This window comes from Poecile atricapillus, chromosome 1 (assembly GCF_030490865.1).
Source record: "Poecile atricapillus isolate bPoeAtr1 chromosome 1, bPoeAtr1.hap1, whole genome shotgun sequence".
NCBI lineage: Eukaryota > Metazoa > Chordata > Aves > Passeriformes > Paridae > Poecile > Poecile atricapillus.
In genome coordinates, this window is record NC_081249.1 from 18,066,194 (window position 1) to 18,087,616 (window position 21,423).

A 21,423-nucleotide genomic window follows, 5' to 3' on the forward strand; every position below is an offset into this window, starting at 1 on the left:
ATGGAGGTAATTATACAGAGGAGCTGGGTCCAATTCATGACTAGAAAAATTAAGTAAAACAAACTGATGAAGCTCAAAATACTTAAGTTTTTTTCCATTAGTCATTCCTACTGCAACAAACATGCTATTTGTTCCCTTAAATATTTTTTTTTCTCTATGTTGGCCAAAATATTTGTGTCTGGAGCACTTCAGAATCCCTGGCTAAGCCAATAGAATGGCTTGCCAAATAATGTCTGTGGACAAAAACCTGGGATGAAAAACAAAATGTTGATGCTGGCCTATAAACAGGAGTCAGGCTTTCAAGGTCAGCGAGAGGTAAGTGGTTTGTTTGTTCTCATGGGAGTAAGTATTAAGTCTCTGAGGCTTAGAAGGGAATTAAGACCAGGTGTTTCATTTTCTAAGGAAGTGATGTACTCAGCAAGCTATTCAATAATCAGAGGGGACACATTCATTTCACTGTCACCTAGAAAAAAGAAAGATGTGTTGTTTTTTTGAGAGAACAGCTGCAGATAAAGATCCCTCCATGCAGCAGTTTCTTCACTTTGTTCTCACCTACCTTTAAATACACAGCAGAGGTACCTAAGCTTGTATCTATGTTTGGCTGAAGGTCATTGGAGGCAGCCAGAAAGCTCAGTTCAGAGGCTAGATATGATCTTTGTCTCCTGGAGATGCAGGACTCTGGTGACTGTAAAAGAAGCACAGGCACTACAGCTGCAAGGTTAAAGTTGATAGAATAAACATAGGTAGGAGTACAAAGGTTTTTCAGGTAACTCCCTGGGACATCCAAATGCCTTTTTGGTTTGAACAGAAAAACACAGACATTGCTTTCAGCTTTGGATCCCATCTTGTGAATTAAGGACTTAAAAGTCATGCACCTGTCTTCTACTACATCTGTCCTTTTTTCTCCTCTCCTCCCTGTTAGTCAGCTCCTCAGTCAGCTTCAAGTTTCACAGATTTAATGGGGATATAGATAACACCTCGTGAAAGAGCTCCTGTAGCAGGGAGATTGGTCAGCATGCTGTGGTCTGCCTCAGGATCTCAGTGCAGCTTCTGTAAAATTACTATCACCCACTGTACTGAGCACAGCCATTTACAATTGTGGAAATTCAAAGGGTCATGGAAACACTGTCAGGGAGGCAGTCTTCAATAACAACTCATGGTGAGAGCGAGTCACAAAAAAGCAGCCATCGTTAAGAGCTGTCGACACAACAGGTAGGTACAAGAAATAACAGAAGAAAGAAAGAAGGAAAGAAAAGAGGAAAGATGGAGGGCAATGCTAAGAAATCAAGCATTTACAAGACCTGACAAAGTACGTAACTGAGAGATTTTAATTGGATTCAAGGTGTTATTCAGCTGTTCTGTGACTAACCTCTGGTCAATCAAAGGCTGATTTTTAAGGTTATGAAGAAGTTAATACTTGCACAGTAATGGACAATTGATCCTGAGCCACAGGACTTGTACAAACACTTTCCACACATGGATGCTTATTCATTTTGGTGGCATTTGCTTACCCAAACCCCTCAGACAGGTCATGATATTTCAAAAACCAATAAAGACTTTTGGTGCACAAATAAAAACCAATTAAAAAATCTATAAATTATTTTAGGAAGCCAGTTGTATCCCTAATATTCCATGTTAATCAAAGCAGAGAGGAAAACAAACAAACAAAACAAAAAAAGAACAAAAAAAAAAAAAAAAACCCAACAAAAACCCCTGACCAATGATGTATTAAAATTCTGAATGTAGTATAGTCATTATTGGTTACAAGTAATTTGAAAATTCTTACAACAATAACAGACAACTGAGTGGACTAAATGTTAGTCCAGGGAATTAACCTGTATGAGTTTTGTGGACTAGATCCTAGTAATTAGGGGAGGTGGTATTTCAGAATGTGTGCATCCTATATGCATTCAGGAACCTTTTTAGAGTTTGCAATGTTACAAAAACTGAAGGAGAAGGGGGATAATGAAGATAGGTACATTTCAGTTCAAGTCAGCACTCTTTCTTGGAGCTGCATTCCAGCAGGAGAAGCTGATATCAGACATTTTGTATGCAGTAGCACTTGAGCCAGGAGAATTGCTGTAGGGGTGGAAGCTAGAGAGAACAGGATTTACCAGGAGATCAAGTCCCATCCCTCATTGCCGTGGTCACAGCCATTTGGCCACACAACTCTTACCTGATCCAAGGCAGAGTCTCCCTGGGGGCAAAGGAATCAAAACCTGGCCACATCTTCTAATGTCTTTACAGTCTTCAGTTTTACCATGGCTTCTTGACATGTTACCTGCTGGCTGCCTGAATGTAAAAGCACTTCTGGCATTATTAATGCTTTCTCAGCTAAAAATAATCATGACAAATGTGAAACAATTACATTTTTTTCATATAAAACAAACAGTATTATGCCATCTGTATTTCCTAATAAAAATAGCTAAATGTTCTTGTTGTGTAATAATGTCAAAATAACAATGACACATGAAATAAATCAAATTACTAAAGACTAAGAGAATGAAATTCAAAGAAAGAAGAAAATGTAAGATTATAACATTTTATTGTGTGTACATACTGAATACAATTACCACATAAAATTCTCATCTAAATCATCGTAAGCTGCTATGCCACATGTTCCAGTGTTAAGTGGCCAGGAACAGAAATTTAAGAGTTAGATGGATATTCAGTTTTCTTTTGCTTTTCGGACTCTGGAAATCTGCATGTTTCAAGATTCTTTTGTTAGCTTTCAAGAAAAAGGTAGATTTCGTGTTATCTGAAAGGTGGGAGGAGATAGCATATTTTAGCAAGCCAGAGTTACACGAGGCAGGTGGGGCTATTTGGTAGATCTTTGACTCCTCCAAAGAACCATTTCAGACTCCCTTGTGCCGCTGTTTCAGACATAAGGCTCTGCTTTACCATTTACAATGCTGCCATCTTTTGACGTCCGTGGGCATTTATCTCATGATCCGTGGTAGTATTTTCCTTTAGCAACTTTTTGCACTTACATTTGCACTTGTATTTTTCTCGATGGGATTTATCTGACTAAACATACACACCTGCAATAACAGCACCATGTGAGAATTGCCTCAGGCTTCCTTGAAAATCACTGGAAGACAAAAGCACTTCTGGGGTGTGATTCTCTTCTACTCAAAGTAGATAACCAATATATATCAGATGAACAGCACTGAAAATACATTACTGTGCTTTGCCCGTGGCTATAATGGTATCTGAAGAGCGACTAGCTCAGGTGTAGAGATCACTGTCAGACTGTAAGTGAGCACAGAAAGACAGCAAAAACTTCTCCCAGTGGGGGAAGTTTTTAGAGGTGATCCTGATATTTAATTCATTAACATGTATCCATGTAAAATGAGGCCACAGGAGCTACAGAAGAGAGATATGAGCTACATTTGACTTTGAATAAAAGTATTGGCATTTGGTCTAGAAGTCTGTCTCCATATTTGGCAGTAAAATTGTCTTAAAGGTATTTTACCTCTCCCCAACTCTGCCTCTGGTAGCCTGTCCCTCAGAAAGCCAGAGGTAAGAGAAGTCTCACAGGTAGTTTCCCACACACAAACACAGCCACACACCTTCCTCCTCCCCCACCCCCCCAAAAGGGGTATCTTTGGCTGTAAATTTTATGAATTGTAAATTCACATTATACAGGAGCTAGACCTAAGAAGGATTTGCTTTTAATCCAAACAAAGAATTTATATCATGATTGAAAATCTGCTACAAATAATGTAAAATATTATTTTGTCTTAGTAAAGAACAAATGGAGTCAATAATTGCAACAACTTGGACAATCTAAATGTCTAAGTGTGACTTATTTTGAATTATATTTAACTCACTTCAGTAACACAATCTTTGCTAAAATAATGCTGATGTCTAGATACAAATTTGCAGAAGTTGTGCAGAACCACTTGGGTGTCACAGATGTATGATTCTTGAACAGCAAGAGAACAACAAGTAAAATAGGTTACTGCCTACTTTCCAACTTCCAGTCATTGCTACAGTGTGCTAGAAACTACCTCCCCTTCAGATCTGATGCCCAGAATGCTTTTTCAGCTTATGTAAGTGTGCTGCAGATTTAAACTTTCTACACCTTTTTTTTCCACAAGCCTCCGATCATTAAGCTCACAGCTTCTAAAAGAATAAGTTAATGAAACTAATTGGCTAATTAATGAATCTGAGTAGCTGACAAATGTTCTCTAAGACCTGACAATTGCAAATGCTGTTTTTTATGAAGAGATTTCCGTACTCTAATAGGTAGTCTCGTCCAACATTTTGTTTTCTTGCCAAGAAACATTTCCCAGCAAAGAGTGTCCTTATTTTTAGCCTATTGGAGCAACAGTGAAAGCTGCAAGGAACAGAGTCATGGAAGAAAGTAGTTCAAGAGGGACATGCTGCATTGTGGGACACCATTGACAAAACTGATCAATAAAACCAAGGCTCCCCTGTGACGCTTCTGGCCCTCAGCCTGTGAGCGATCTCATGCTGGAATCAATAGGGGCTATACTTTCACAAAAACATTCATTTTGAGAAAGAAATTGCAGGGGTATTCACTTCATTCTAGACTCAGTTTATATATTTTATGTTTCATGGGTGTAGAAAAAATGTATTTACCAATCAAAAATAAATCTGAGACCTTCTCTACTGTTGGGTTGTGGGAGGTACCACATAAGGGGGTTTCTTTTAAAAGCAAACCTTGCCAGGGTGCTTCTTCTCCTCTGATAAGATAGACTTTAAACCCATTAAATATCTACCTCGTCTTCCAAGGAAAACACAGCTTACACAGCAGCAGATATCTTGTGAAGTGAAAGATTCAGAAGTGATCCAGGGAAAGTGATCAGGTGAAACACAGAGGAAGAAATTAGTTTTCAGCAGACAAGAAGTACTGATTTCACTGTTTAAAAAATGCATATAATCAGAGGTTTATTTAATGTGATATTTCTGTAGGTCCCATAATTTTTTCTGTGCTTCCAGAAAATAACTGTGCAAGTGCAAATATGCATAAGTAAGGCAGATATAAGGAAACAAGTAAGAAGCAGTGAACCAGAAGAATGTACATTTTATAAGTAAGACTTAATAGTCTTACTTAAGTAAGAAAAAAAGGTAGTATTTCAAACTGAAATTTTACAGAACTACAAAACATTACAATACTGATTGCATTTTCAAAATCTACATAGCACCATAAGACATTACTTGAAGTCTTTGCCTGAGACTGGTAAGTTTAACAAAATCAACACATGTGCTATACGTTTGTGCAGGTTTTCCTGATGTCTTTCTCCCATACAAGGTGCAGGAGTTCAGCAATAATGCATGCCTTGATTTTAATATATATGCAACATAATCACCTATCAACATAATTTACTCCAACTAAAGATCTGCACAGTCCATCACCACTTTTTCTGAGAGTGGCCCTTGTCAGTGTCCTCAGGAACGAACAGGGCAAGCAGAGAGCAGCTCTTTCTTAGTGCACCAGGACTTCTTAAGCCAGAACTGTGTGTTGATGACTAATAAATACTCATGATTTGACTGATCCCGTTTTTAACCTACTGACTCTCCAAGATAACCTCGATGTGCCACTGTCCACAGCCTTCAGCCATCAGCGTACCATGTGTAAAAGCAGATACCAATGACCACAGATCAGAGCAAGAAAAGCTGAAAGAGTCTCTGATTGCATTGGGTGCCCATCAGACAAAGCAGGCTGGTAATTGTATAAAATACTTCTTTCTTGGAGACTCTTGGTGGTCTCTATGAGTTTTTTGGCCATCACAGAGGGAAATCACAAAACACTTGGGATAAAGGGGCTGAACAGGACCACAATTAAAATCCACAGAGTATCGAGACTTCTCAGCTCTGCACAGATGCCTGACTCCCATAGGAAACTATACTGTGACACAGTAGCTGGAAGAAAAGAATACACAGATGATGGAGAAGCCACTAGGATTTTAGAAGTGGTGACTTAGTGCTCTTAATATGCTGAAAATATATTTACATCCTACCATTTTTACCATTTTTAAATAAGATTTTGTGAACTATTAAATGTGATGCCAATACCAGGCAAAATAGACATTATTTTTTAAAATAACTTTACTGGATATGTGGGAAATAAATGTAAAATCTGCTCTATGAATGAGACTCAGTATGAAATTTTGCTTCACAATGGGCTTTTTTAATTAAAGCAGGTAACAAAGGGAAGTTGTCTCAATATGATCTGCTGAAATTTTCAGCAGGCAAGCAGCTAGAGCAGTAAGCACACCAGGAAAGCTGAAAAACAGGAATAATGGGTAGATTTCTTGTACCAGAAGTATTAATTAAAAGTAGAGAAGAGAAATAGCCGTAGTAGAAGAAGCCCTCGGGGATCCATTTTTGACAGGATCAGTAGTATACACCATACTTGTGTGTTATAGCCCATCCATTGCTGCCCAGAGAAAGGCACAGACAATGCAGTGGCACGGTCTGTTGATGATACTGGGCTATTCAGTATGGTACAGCTGAGGGGTTTATTGACCATGAAGAAACACACAACAACATTATGGCACCAGGTAATAGCTGGCAAATTTAATACAGAGAGTGTAAAATGCTACACAGGGGAAAATGCAATCCCTGCTCTGCCAGCTGTGACAGGTCCCCAAGGGGCTGCTCATTCACAGTCCCGTGAAAATACTGGCTTAGTACAGAACCAGATCAGAAAATCAACATATTAATTATGGAAAAAATAATAACCAAAGGGTAAAGTATAGCAGTACCACACCACCACCGCCGCAGCGCATGCATGTTTTGAGTAACGCTTCAGCTTGGTGAGCACTGTGGGTGCTCTGGGACTGGACACAGCGACCAGGTGGGACAGCAGGAACTCAGAACCTGCCAGAGAGGGGCAATGAAGCTGGGGAAGGGTCTGGAGCACAAGGCCTGTGAGGAGCAGCTGAGGGAGCTGGGGGTGTTTAGCCTGGAGAAAAGGAGGCTCAGTGGAGACCTTGTCATTCCCTACAAACTCCCTGAAAGGAGACTGTAGCAAAGTCTCTTCTTGGTCTCTTTTCCTGGGTGACAGGACAAGAGGAGATAATGTTAAGCTGTGCTAAGGAAGGTTTAGGTTGGACATTAAGATGAAGTTTTTCAGAGAAAGGGTAATTAGACATTGGAATAAACTTCCGAAGGAGTTGGTTAAAGAAAGACTGGACGTGGCACTCAGTGCCGTGGTTTAGTTGACAAGGTGGTGTTCAGTCATAGGTTGAACTCGATGATGGCGCAGGTCTTTCCCAAATTAACAGATGCTGTGATTCTGTGAGCTCGCAGCGCCGTTCCCGTCAGGGGCCGGCTGCGGGGAGCGGGGCCCCGGCGCTGCCTCCCCACAACACCACGAGATGGCGCCGCGGGCCCGGGCAGCGCCGGGCGGAAGCAGCGGGGGAAGAAGCCGCGCTGGCCGCGCTCGGAACCCGCGGAACGGAGCGAGGGAGCGCTGGAGGCGGCTTTGTACGGCTCTCCTTGCCCGCCGGAGCCCCAGGCTGTCCGGGTGGGTGCGGGGACGGCAGTGCCCCGTGCAGGCTGCGGCCCGGGCCTCCCGCCCGGGGAAGAGACCGGGCTGAGGGCGGTGGCAGCCGGGGCGGAAAGGCGGCGGGAGCGGGAAAGCGAGGGCCTCAGGAAGGAGATGTGGGAGCCCGGGCGCCCGGCGGGGCCGAGGTGCTTGTGGCACCAGGCGGTGGTTGTAGCGGTACGGGAGCGGGGATTTGCCGGTTCGCCACACTTTATCGGCCCGGGGCCTCAGGCAGCCATGGGCGAGCTCGGGCGAGAGCGGCGCTCTGTGCGCTGGGGCCGGGGGCAGCCGGGGCACAAGGCGTGTGCTCCTGCCAGCCCTTGGATGTTGTAATTGTGTGCCCTGATTGCAGAGGCAGGAGCTGCTCATCGCTTCTGCGAGGCTTTCAGTCACTTGCCGGAGTCTGAACACGACATCTGTGAGACCAGGACATTACTTATGCCTTCAAAAGCTGTACTGGAGAAGTTCCATCCTGTTCTTTGTATATGACTAAGTTGACCAGATATATATGAAACATAAGCTAACTGGGCTACTGCTAATTGTACAGCTTTTAGCACTTTATTTTTTCCCTCTGATTTTTGACCAAAATAGCTTCTGGGTTTATGTCCTGGAGCTCAGAGAGTGAAGACCCTCTTTTGGGGAGCCACAGTGGATTACACTGCCTTGCCTTCTGATAGGGCCAGAAGACCTGTAATACATCTGCTGAAAGCTTAAGAACATTATTTTGCTAATTTGTTTCACTTCCATTCACAGGCGTTGCTGTTGTTGTTTTAAGGACATTGATGTGAACATCATAGTGATAGGTGGTTCTTCATAGCACTCCTGTTGGGATGAGAAGCAGCTGTGAATATCCTAAGTGCTGGGCAAGGTTTATATTTGCAACCATTTGCAAACCAGAATGAAGTGTATAGCCTTGGGAATTTTTACCCCTTCTTTTGAAGAGAAATAACTTTTGCTGCCAACTGTCCCAGCAATCACAGGCTTGTGTTTCTGCGTGACTCTAACTAGGGCACTTTGGTATTAAAGTTAACGTCACAGCAATGCACAGTGTTAATCTGCAGCGCAGAATGTCAGACCACTTTTTAGACATTTCCCTCTTCTGGTGGTAATTCTGCATCAAAAGTATAAAATGAAATAGTGTTCATGGGAGGATGCACACTATTGATGTTGTTATGCTCACATTTTTTTAGCTAGTATGTACTAAGGTGAGTTCAAAATTTGCAGCACAAAATTATGTTTAATCCCTTAAACTGTGGAATTTACTGCCAGGGGATTTATTGGAAACACCTCTTACTCATGGGGTTTTGGCTTTAAATGCCAAAACCAGTATGGAGATGAAAAAAAAAAAAAAGTGTCTTAACTACCTCTTGCTGAAATCCGGAGAAATGTACCCGGAAAAGTAATTCCTTCATGAATGTGTTAGTGTCACATTTTACTGAGTATCTTCTACTAACCATTGCCAGACACTGGATATTGAGTTAGGGAAGCTCTGGCCTGGCTGAAGACACTTTTCACAGCAGGGGCAAAAGCAGCAGTGGGCAGAGGGGCTGATCAGTTAATATCAGTTGTCTGTTAGTAGAGACATTTCCAATTCAAATATAGTCGGCATTTTCATGGAAGTTTTATATAAATGTGTTTTGTTGAAACCTGCTTTTTTTGAAATTCCACCTTCCTTTAATAACATGATGTTTTTGCCATAATACCATGCAACAGTTGAGTTAATCTTGTGTTGATGGGTATTGTGAATAGAGGAGCCCTCACTGATCCTGCGCTGGGCTTGGAGTTGTCCCTGTTTCCTCTGTGTGGCCACACTGTATCCAACACACCGCTAGACCCAGAGTGTCCCAGAGTGGGATTTACTTACCAGGTTACAAACCCCAGTGCACTGAGGTTGTGTCTATGGTATGACAAACATTGTCTCAATTTCTGTTGACTCCAAGGGAATTCAATGCTGTTATTGCTTTGATCTTTGAAATTTATTTATTTTCACTAATGCTCACCTGCCTCAAGCTGGTAAGGGAGACAGACATGTTTAGATGTTCAGGTTCATCCCTGGTTCATTATCAGTGGAGAAATATTTCAAAACTGGGAAAAGGAAGTAGAAAAAAATTTCCATCGTTAATGATCAATATAAGCAAACAGATCTCTTTCCCATTTTAAGTTGTACATTTGCTGGTGAGTTTCGTATGTTCACTTGGTTCCATATTTCTTTTTTTTTAAGTATAAATTATAGAAGTAGAACTGTTACATTTATTTTTCTGCTGCTTGTCATGTTTCATATTTTATGTAGCTTGTTTTGGAAGAGTAATTCTACCGAAAATAAAACAAACTCATTTTTTAATTTAGTGTCCTTGCTTGCAGCATTTTTATGCTCTGCTTTATATTTGTAGTCTAATGTTTCATAAATAATTTATGGTAATAATTAAAGTTTCTGTGTTTGGCAAAACAGGTTTTTCATATTTGGTAAATTAATATAGTTGGATGGTTTTGCCAGGGGTTTTCCCCTCATTCCCTTTCAGAAAGCATGTGTAGATGTTGTGCGTTACTAATAAAGTATCAGACTTCATCAATTACTGCTTTAAAAAATTATTTACATTGAGTTCAATCCTGATTTCTGTTTATTCTGAAGCTGTTTCAAAGAAATTTTTGTCATGTAGGAATTAGGGTGAACATGAGAATTAAACACACCTACTTTTCTGAAGTGGAAAATGAAAGAATTGGCTATCATGGGCTTAGGTTTTTTTAATAATAACTAGTGAGAAAAAGAGGTTATGGCAACCTTGACAGTATCCAGATGTATCTGGGAAAGATATATATGGGAAAGAGACAAAAAGTATATGTGTACATCATGAGAGTGGAGATGAAAGTTTTGAAGAAGGTAGTGGTTGGAAATGAGATGTTTGAAATGCACAAAGAGGGATGACACAGCAATCTTTTATGTGTGCATGGGTTTTGAATGTTACAAGTCACTGCAGTGTTTTGTAGTGATCTCAGTGCTGGGTTTCCTTCTTCCTCCAAGCAGGCAGGAGAGAATCCAGTGACTCGCATGCTTTAGTTCCCTAGTGCCTGAAACTGCAGCCTTTGCTGGCATGAGTTGTTCCATCAACTGCAATGGATTGTTCTTATATGTAGAGCTTCTTGCAGATAGATTGGTATTACCAGGGGTTTATGACTTTGAGCTTACAATGGGCTTTGGAATAGACAATCATTTGCTTTTGTGGTTGCTGCATGATTTGCATTTTGTTTGACCATTCCATTCTCCTTTAATGCAGTATGGCTTAAGTGACAAAAAGTTGCTCTTTAATCAGTATTCTTAAATATGAGGCAGAACACAACTGGTCTATGTACTGTATTCATATGCATTTTGAAAAACAGTGGCTTTATCCTGGTATAAATCTACAACAGTTTTAAGTGCTGTCTTGGCTATGTTCCAGTGTTTTTGGGAATAGCATTTGACCATATCTTAAGAGTAGCAGTAGGTAGTTTAGTGTACCCTATTTCTGTTACCTTTCACTGGGACCTAAAATAAAGTTCAAGCTCAGGATGGGTGAGAATGTCAGGAGAAATACATGAATGAAGAAGGTAACCTATTAGTTAACATATTACTAATAAAAAAATTGTCAGATAAGAAGAGATTATTTCTCAGTGATATGTGCTGATAAACCACCCTGGAAATGTTAGTAATTATAAATCCTGCCTGGTGGTTGTAGAGCCCTTGTTCTCCCTTTCTACCTCACAACCATTTTTTTCCTTTTTTATTTTTTTTCCTGTCCAGTTGCACTTCTCTCTTATGCCTTTTCCTCACATTTAAAAAATGTGGTTGCAATTTGAACTGACCTGTGTTTTCTTCATGGGAGGCAGGATCAGATTCTGGAGGGGGGAAAAAAAAGAGAAGCAAAGAGAAAGAAGGGACTGTATGTGGTCAAAAGTGCACCACAGGTTAAACAGAAACCTCACTGCATAAGTGGAATCAGGATGGGTTTAATTATTTTACAGCAATTGCTTATTTTATGCAAGTTCTAATTTTATACAAGTTAGCAGACACAGCTAAAAACTGAGAACAATTTCTTTCTTTTAAGTTTATGGTTTTTGTTTGGCATTAATTTGGAGAGTAAAGGTTGAGGAAGCATGAAGGAAGAGAGGAGCAGTGGGAGAAGTGTTCAGTTCCAGGATTTCAGGCTTCATTTTATAGAAGGCTCCTTTTTAATTTTCTTACTGTAGTGGGGAATTTTAAGGAATGGGATTTTTACTGCTGCTAATCAAAATCTATCAGTAAGAGACTTCAACTTGCCCCAGCACAGAAGGGATGCTTAACAGCTGTAGGTCATAATATTCAAATATAACAAAATGTATATTCAGTGCCTGTGACCACCTTAATACATATATTTTTATGAATTAAGAAAGCTACTCTTTTCTTTTCTAGTTCACCTTGATCACCACCAGAACAAACTCCACAAAAGATGGTAAGAGGTCTTCATGGGTTTCTATGTGATAGCTTGGTCACATTTTATTTATAAACTGCATATAAACGCTTATTGAACTGTGAGTGCAGACATGTAAAAATCAGATGTAAAAGTCACTAAATTGCTTTGAAAATAGAATTCAGATTACAACAATGAGTCATTTGTCTACTCCTTGGAAGACTCCAGAGAAATAACAGGAGAATAAGAGAGGACTCTGGTCATTTGCCTTAGATTTATAGCTTTTGTTTCCTTGAGGAAATCTCTTATTTCCATTTATTCCACAGCTGAAAAAGCACAGACACAGAATTAAGTGAGACTAAAAGTGTTCCTTTCCCTTTTCCACCCAAATGTAAAACATTTCTGCAATTTCTTTTTTAACAGATGTATTTTTAAAATTCAAATGTAAGAGTGGTTTTCAAGGGTCGCTTTCAACAAAAAAACCCTCACAAAAAGTAGTTGGACAAGCACCAGCATCACAGTTCTGTCTGCATGAACTGGCTTTTTGTCTTCCTTTTCCTTAAATTAACAACTGGAGCTAGTCAGCCAGACAAATCAACCAGCTTGATTCCAGAGCTTTCAGTAAAGTCATCAAGTTCCTTTTTAGAAACATTTTATAAGAACTGGAGATAATTTTTGAGTGTTTAAAGAATATATTGTCTTTTTTGCAGATACGTAGAATGTAGGAGATACCTGCTTTTGTCAAGCTTCATGGTCTTTCAAAACTGGGCTTTAAAGTATTATAATATTTTAAAAAATAGGCAAATGTCTTAAAAGTAACTTGTTAATGTATCAGATTTGATAATAGGACATTCTCAACTGTCTGCTGAAGGATGAGGAGTCAGTGTGACATTCTTAAGCAGAAGGAAACAGTAAATAAAACATTGTTAATCCTAGCTGTTAGGTAGTTGGATGATTAAGGATGAAGAAATTCCATATGGAAGGCAGATGCTTTCCTTCTACCCACTCATCCTGGGAATGATGCATTTTGGGAACTCCAAGTGCATGGTCTTGTAGCAGTGCGGTGTTAGACCAAGAGGAGAATAGCACTGAAGTTTCATCTCCATGGATTCTTTCTTTTCATGAGAGATAAGTTGTCTGCACTTTTAAATCACATAGCTGAGCTACACAGCCCTTCACAAATAGGCTGCAGTTTTTGATCAGGAATACCTTAAGGAATGCAAGTTTGTAGTGGAGGGCTTTCTTTACATACTCTATTAGCTGAAGATAATTTGTTTCTGAAAGCACTTAGCAATCACCTTAAAAAGATATAGCATTGATCATGTTATGGAATAATGGGCTCAATTTTCGAGAAAAAAGGGCTGCATGAGAGTTGCAATTATTATTCCAAACTCACTAGCATTTGCTTTATTGTCTGAGAAGCAGAAAGTGAAAACAAATGTAAGTAAACTAAATGAGCCTCTCTGGATAGTGTTAAATGGAAAGTATTTTTTAGATTTGAGTTTTCTGGTTTGCCTTGGGATTTCTTTTCCCCAGAGAATCAGTCTTTTAAGGGTGCCAAATGGTACCCGTGCAGATCAAGAAAACAGACTTAAATATTTTTGTCCTGTATGTTCTTAAAAAAAAAAACAACAAAAGAACACCTTCATAAAGGACTGTAAATGTCAAATTAATATCTTAAAATGTCAGTTAGTTTTGCCCTAGTGTGGAGTGTTTTCCAGAACGTGTCTTAATTAAAATTTTCCTATTGAAAGTAGAGGCATTCTGTTTTACTTCAGATAAAAGATCTTCTATGGAAATTAAGATATGAGGGAAAGGGAGAAAATATTTGCTATTTAGTTTACATGTTCTAGGCTCTAGTTTATGGCTTTTTTAAGATTATCCTTCTTTTTGAGAGTAGGATGATGGGGGAAGATGAAAGGGCTTGTATGACGGGAGTTTAAGGCTAGAGAGACTGGGGCTTTGGAGTTGCTGCTGAAATCTGAACAGCATGAAACTTCTTTAAGGAAAGCTGAGATTAGCTGGAAGACAGGAGAAGGTGTGTTATATATACTATGTTTCTTTCTGTAGAGCTGTTTTTCTCTGTACTTGATCAGGGGCACTTTATTGCCTCTTCTCATGTTTTGGTTGGTGAGGGATACAAAAGGGAGATTTACTGGCAGCTTGCATTTGGCTAAATACAGTCTTGTTTTTGATTGTGGCTATGGTGGATATATGAACTTGTCTGAATTGCTGTTTGACCTTTTCTGAGAAACTTTGGCAGGCAGATGGAGGAAATACATTGCTGGAGGAAATACGTTACTGGATAAAATGAATGCATTTGTTTAATGTAGAGGAGTTTTAATCTCTTGTGTTTTCTGTCTGTGGATTTGGAAATCAGGTTGTAATATCTACACCTTGGAATGATTAAGTTCTTACAACTCACTTGAGCGTCTAAGGAATTGTGGATTTTATCCACGCGGCATATTTCCTAAAAAGAGCTGATTCCCACTGTGGTAGCATGAACACTTGGAAAATACCTTCTGGACACTACAACTTCTCTAGTTCTAGTTATTCACTGGTCACTGTGTTGATGCCAAAACAGTCTCTTGCAGGAGTAATGAGGTGTGGTGCATGTGTACTATGCTCATACATGTTGTTTTTCAAATCTCCATGTTCTATCTAACTAAAAGAATACTAAAGATTAAAAGGCAGCATTGTGCTTGCATTTAGTTGCTCCTCTCAATTACTCTTTGTTTCTCTCTCTCTTTAAATCTTCTTTTTTGTGGTTGATTTTTTTTGTTTCTTTCCCTCTCCCCATGTGTCTTGGCCACAGGAAGACACCGAGCCGTGGTACTCTCAGCAAGTGTACACAAGGTACTGGAGGCACTATGACTTAGCCATGCGCTGGATGCGCAGGCACCAGAAAGCCTACAGGAAAGCCATGGAGTCCTTTTATCGCCTGCCATGGCATCCATGGCATCCTGCTGCAGCCTCTCCAAGCAGCCACTATGCAGATTGGGATGGGAATGACCTCCCACATACCCAAAACTATTCTTCCAGCTATAGACCAGATGTCAGAGTTCCATATCATAGGGGAGATCAGCCGTACGCAGGTGCCTACGAGGAGAGGGAGGATGCTGATGAGGACTCTGAAATGGAAGAGGATGCTGAAGGAGACTCCAAAATGGAGGAAGACTCTGAGTCAGAAGGGGAGATAGAATATGACTTGAGTAACATGGAGATCACAGAGGAGCTTCGCCAGTTTTTTGCAGAGACAGAAAGGCACCGAGAAGAGCTGCGTAAGTCCATGCTTGTTCTGTGTTTTGTGGTATTTGGTATTTTGTGGTATTGAGTGCTGGATAGCTTCAACATTTACAGGTTTTGTAAGAATTCACAGCAATAGGCACTGCAAGTGAGCAAGCTAACTGACTGAAACAGGCAGAACTAATTGGTGCACTTAAGTAGTACTCATTAGAAATGAGTTTTAGAAAATGTTTGGAAGTTTTTTGGTGAGAGAGAGAAAATTATGACTGCAAAGAGAATAACACTTTTGTTCAAAAGACAGTGTTAATCTTCACTGCTGAGGAAAAAAGCTCCAGAATTTTTATGGTTAAATCTAGGTAATGTGCTATATGTCTGAGGGGGGAACTCACAGGAAATGCTTGAATACATCACTGAACCCTACAGTAAGCCTCAATGTATTTTATACCATGGAACAGTCATTTTGGTTGTTATTCTTTTTCTAACCTGACAGTAAAATTTCATGACCCTTTTCTTCTCCCCCTGCATCCTCTTCATTCTGTACTACACCACAAGTTTCTCTTTGTTGTACATCTTGATCTGGACCTAAGTCCTTTGGTAGGAAATGTATGCTAAAGTCTTAAGATTTTTAAGAGGTATTAGTCATCTTTGTTTCCGTGAAATCAGGATTATTCTGTGCTTTATTGGCACTTTACTCATATACAGATGTTGCAAAAAAATTTGTTATGTTTTAAGAATGCAGAATGGTAAAAATCGCTTTTCTCACATGACTCCAGTAGAAAATCCCCATAATGAATGTTTAGTAGAGCTTTCTCTGCTTCTCTGAAGGAGAAGACATTCTAAAAACATATAATAAAGGCAATGATTAGAAGAGAAAGAAAATTTTAAGTTCTTTGATCAGCAGGTATCAGAGGGTGAGCTGAAACAACTTGGCTTAACTTCACACTTCTCATCAGTGTGATGCACAGCTGATCTAGTTAGCAGTTAAGTGAGTTAAGGGGTTCAGTGGTAGTGGTTCATTGGCCTGACATGAATCCCTTTTTCATTGTGCTTTTGCAGAATCAGCTTTGTGTTCTCTATTGAAATGTTCCTTTGATGAGGTACATGATGCTTTAAGACACTGGGCTGCTTCTGGGAATGCAGAACATTTTCTTTGGATTTATTTTGACTGTTATTACTAGTGGTGTTTAAAGGTATCTGAGTGATTAAAGCTGGTGTTCTGGAAACTGGGAAATCAGGGCGTAGAGATGTTCTCTGATGCAGATATCCTGTATGACCATGGTGTAGCTATTTAGTCTCTTCCTGACCCCTCACTGGCTGCTCTTGCTAATAATATTATTTGATTCTTTTTATTGAACAGGTGAATTGGGAAGAAGTTTGTGGCTCAGAATACAGATTTTACTTTTTTTCCTTTCACCACAGTGGTATTTGGAGTGTTTTGGAATGATTTGGTCTCTGCTGTGTGTTATGTGAACCTAGTTCTGGATGAGTGTAACTCTCTGTGCTTCAGTGCACTATTGCAGATCTTCATGCAACTTCAAGCAGTCTCTGGTCTTTCACTACTGTGTGCCTCAGTTTCTTTAGTAGCTTCCCTGATAAAGTGAGGATAGTACTAAGTAAGCATCTATAATTCCTCAAGGCATGGAAAAGTAAACAAGTACTTGATTTAAATGAAATTTAAAAGTGACATAGAAATCTAGAGTGAATAATGCTTTCTAAATGCTAATTTTGTAAGTACTTAAAAACACAGTGTGATCTTGTTTAGAAATATTTTTTTCTTGCATGCTTAGGGAAAAGGAAAATAGATTTTTTTTTTTTTTTCAATTAAAGTTTCTCAAAAGAAGAAACATAATCAGCAGGAGAAGGGGAAAAACATTGTTTCCCTAATGGTGTGGATATGAGCTGGTATGAAGACCGTGTTGAAGGCAGTACTAACCTCATTTAAGAGGTAGATTTATTAATTTTCCTGATTGCTGTTTATGAACAAAATTAAATTTAGAGGTTCATTAAGCTGTGATCCATAATGAAGCTGTATCATGTTACATCTTTCATACTGTGTTTAACAGTCGTCATTCTATATTGATGCTTGAGAAAATTGAGATAAGGCATCTGCTAAAGGAACCCTCAGTAACTTAAGTATTTTCTCTTCAATGCTTTTTCCTTTTAATCCCAAACTGCCTGATGCATGTCAGATCCTGAGCATGCCTACCTTAGGAGCAGATTTACAGAGAAACTTGGGTAGCATAAACTTCAGTAATGCCTGAAATTTACTCCTCCACGTCTGAAAGAGATATTTGTAGGGGTGAGGCAAGAGTTTTACATAGCCTTTAATGGGAATGAAATTGTTTAGGTGTGCCACAGTGGAATACCAATAGGGACCTTGACGATCAGTTAAAGTAAAAGCCAGTCCTTAGGGAACATTAAGGGGAAGACTGTGTCTCATGTTTTCTTCCTGTGGCATCAATAAGGGGCTCCAGGTGGAATTCACAGCCTCTGACCCCTGCACCTTGTTACTCACTTGGGAGAAGACACACAGGTTGCTCTTCTTTTAAAAGGAGAGTTTGCAAGAGTTAGATACAGGCTTATGGGAACTTAATGAAGTGTGAGTCACAAGGGAACAGGGCATCAGTGGGGCAAATAGGACTGGGAAATTGGCGCATAAGGAAGGGGATACGATACCAATCTTTGTGAAGTATGATCTCCATTAGTTTGGTGGTTTTCTAAAGTTAGGAAATACTGCACAGCTTTAAGGGATCTATTTCAGACACATGTAGTGAATCTTGATTTTTCATGTGAGAGATAGCTGGTTCCCACACCTTATCCACAGATGTCTCATCAACATGTAAAAGGATAATCAAATGGATTAAAAGGAATCCCAGTTGATGTCAGACTCTTTACTTATAATGCCTGATCTAGAGCTTGCTGGAAGTAAATGACATCAGAGGATAAGATCTTGCAAACTTTAGCTGTGAAAGACATAAATAGGCCTGAGATGTAGGTGGGAATGAGATGACTCAATCTTGGAGGTCTTTTCCAACCTTAATGATTCCGTGATTCTTTGGCCCTGTGAAAAGCATTTGAGCCTAGATGGTGACATACAAGCCTTAACGCAAATGGCAAAGAGAAAAGCTCTACAGATAAGAAAGATGTTGTGTCAGACTAGCCAAAGAAGAAAACTTAAGATTTATTTCATTTCTTAGTAACTGCTACAGGCTTGAAGAACAAGCAGATTTCTAACTTCTGTTGGATTTTGTTGTTTTGTTTTCTCAGTGGGTGTTTGCAGTGATTGGCTGACTTGCAAAAAGGAAGGGCTTTGAAACTGGCAAACTTGCTGCATGATTTAACATTTCTGCATTGATACAGTTCACAACCAACCTCTTTTAAAACAATCTTTTTTTTTTTCCTTTGAAGTCACATCAATTTCTTGGTAGTTTTTATATTTGTATCATGTGTTGTAGTCAATTACGTGTTTCTGGAATGCCCAGAAGTAATTATAAGCAAAGTTTTGCTGAGGCTGTATGAACTTAGACATACAAATACACTACAAACTTATCTCATATTTTAGATAAATGGTGCATTTGGTTAAAACCCTTACAGACAGTTTTCATTCCTCTTCATTTGTTTCTTCATAGGCAATCATAATTATATAGTGATTCTCTTTTTAGAGGGTTTTCTTGTCAGGCTAGTCTGTTTTTCTGGTTCTTCATGTAGCTGGTGATCCAAGTATACTGTGCATCTTGGGAGTGTTTATTGGTTGCGTTTAAGTTTTCCTTCTAGCAGTTGAAAACATGAAGTTGTTCTCCTGGGTTACCATACCTGTCAGACTTAAGTATGGTAGCAGGTTTTCCAGGCATCCTAGATGTAAAGGACAGAATGTAGTAAGTTGCCTTTTTACATTTGCAAGAATTAGAAGGGCAAAAATCAAGAAAGGAAGATTCACAACCCTAACAGTTCAGTAAATTGTCTAATTGCATATATTTATTCCACTTTTAAATTTAGCTTTGGAAACATGTAGTCTGTCCTTATACAATTTTTCTTTGTTTCCTTTTGCATATAAGAGAAAATCACTGCTGTAATTGAGTGTGGCATTGCAAGTACATTGAGATCCATTCTGTAGTAGTTATCAAGACGCAGACAGAATCCTTTATTTAAAAACAAAGAAAAGAAAGGGAAAGTACAATCATGTCAGTTCATTACCGAAAGATTAGAGTCTGTCATTTGTTAATGCTCTGACTAGTTTTTGCCATCAAAGCCTCTGTCTGTATTGCCCACACATAGCCTCCAGCTTTTCCCAAAAATAATATCCCAAGTTAAATTTTTTTATGCTAGATGGAAAATATTTTTTTAGAAATGAACGGAAATGGTGAATGAAGATGTTTGTTTCAAAACTGCAATCTGTAGGCTTTTCCCCTCAGGTTTCTTTTTCTCTGAAAGATGATAGTTGCCACTGCCTCTTCTGTGAAGAGGAAGTAATGGAATTTTCCATGTTTTGTAACTTGTTTGAATCATACCAGATCCGTGAAGCTTGTGGTTTTGTTTAAGGCCTGCATGCCTCTTGGAAGATAGACTTTGATTTGGGATTTTTGCCACCATATTTTCCTTCTTTCCTTCATCTTTGGTAAACGCTTTTCCCTGGTTTTTATCTGTCTTTCTCTTTATAAGACTGTAACTCAAATTCTTGGAATACAGACTCTTGGTCCCCACCATTTCTTTTTCTTTCTCATTTCCTACCCTAAACTGTCCAAGCAGTGTGGATGGTGAACTTATAAATATCTGCTGAGCGTCCCTGCCTTTAACAGCCTTGGTTGACAAACTTTTTGACAAACCAAAAAGCCTCGTTTGGCATGAACTTTAGCCACAGTCTGTAGAAGCTGAGTTGCAGAAGCTTCTGAGAAATGCCTGTGAAATAAAAGTGATTTCTGCAATATGGGTGGGTGCTTGAGAGATGCTTTTGAAACATGTTCTTTTGTGAACTGAAGAAGAAATGTGAAAGTTACTCCTTTTGTACCACATCTCTGATCCTGATGATTGAACCTTTTGTTGTGTAGCAGGAGATTCTTCTCAAGTGCACACACTGTGTCCGGCATAGAGACTGTGTTATCCGGTACCAGAAGCCAACAATTGAGAAAATACTTCCTCACTAGAGAAACAAGGAAAAGTGCCACTATTTTCACTGCTTTAATATTGAAAACTAATCTCTACTTGCAAAACTGCAGAGTCTGGAGAGCAAGAGTTGGGCACAGTTTTACATATGTTTCATGACAGACAAGCTTATCTTTATTCAAAGCGTATCAATTTGTAAAATATTGTCAAGAAAATTTCCTTGGATCCTATGCTAAAGACAGAATTTGGGCTTAGAAGAATATATCTTTGCTCCATGAACCTATGGCTTGTTGCTGCAGGAGGTAATGGAAGAGAGACATTGGAAAGCTTGTGGTACTGCTGAGGGAACTGAGCTGTGTGTGTGCTCTGGAGAGTTGTAGAGGTGTTAATACAGGTACCTGTAAATTAATATATAAAGTCTTTCTTATTTGTATGTGCCTCAGGCTGAGCCTGTTTGACAGTGCTGGCAACCCCTGAAGTACACAAGAACAAGGCCAGGCTTCTTGTTTTCAGCTAAGGGATGCCACAGGCTTTAGCTCCTAGGTGGCATCTGAGGGTTCTGTGGACCAGGCTCCCATGGGTGCAGTTGGGTAGAGCTGGGACCTGGAATACCAGTTCCCTATCTGCCAGTGGATGTACTGGTCTTAGTTTTTTCTAAACATCCTTAGTAGTAGTGGTATTTGAGTTACAGCAGGTTTATAGCTTGGAGTGTGGGAAAAGAAGCTCATATGATTCATCGTGACTGTAGTATAGATGTTGCTTTAAGAGGAATGCCAAGATGTTTAACACCTCTACTTCCTCTTATATTTGATGGAAATTAAGAATGCTGTCTTAATATGAACATATGCATTAAACTTCAGAAACCTGTGTTTGAAGTTGTCATTCTTTATTTGTCTGCCTAATGTGTTCCTCTTATTGCAGTGAGACAGTACATACACTAGGGGGCTTGTTGAAAGGTTCAGTTTATTCATTGTTATAAGGGATTTTGAGGACCTCAGCAGGAAGAAAGCAAAAGCCTTAAGTGCTAGAATAATGAACAGTATGATCTGAGTATTCTTTATAGACCTTTTGCTTAACAGTTAACTTAGATGTCATCGCTGTGACCAAAATGCATCTTGTTGACAACATCTTTGC

The 21,423-nt window shown here is 39.4% G+C and overlaps 1 protein-coding gene across 1 annotated transcript in view; it reads left to right on the forward strand.

Moving 5' to 3' along the window:
* The first annotated feature begins 7,366 nt into the window (after positions 1–7,366).
* The window catches only part of GEMIN8 (gem nuclear organelle associated protein 8), a 28,786-nt gene continuing 14,729 nt past the window's right edge, over positions 7,367–21,423 (forward strand). The window contains exons 1-3 of the mRNA XM_058829451.1: positions 7,367–7,501; positions 11,946–11,985; positions 14,759–15,224. Coding sequence (XP_058685434.1) covers positions 11,983–11,985; positions 14,759–15,224 — 469 coding nt within the window. The 5' untranslated portion in view covers positions 7,367–7,501; positions 11,946–11,982. The remainder of the gene's footprint in view (positions 7,502–11,945; positions 11,986–14,758; positions 15,225–21,423) is intronic.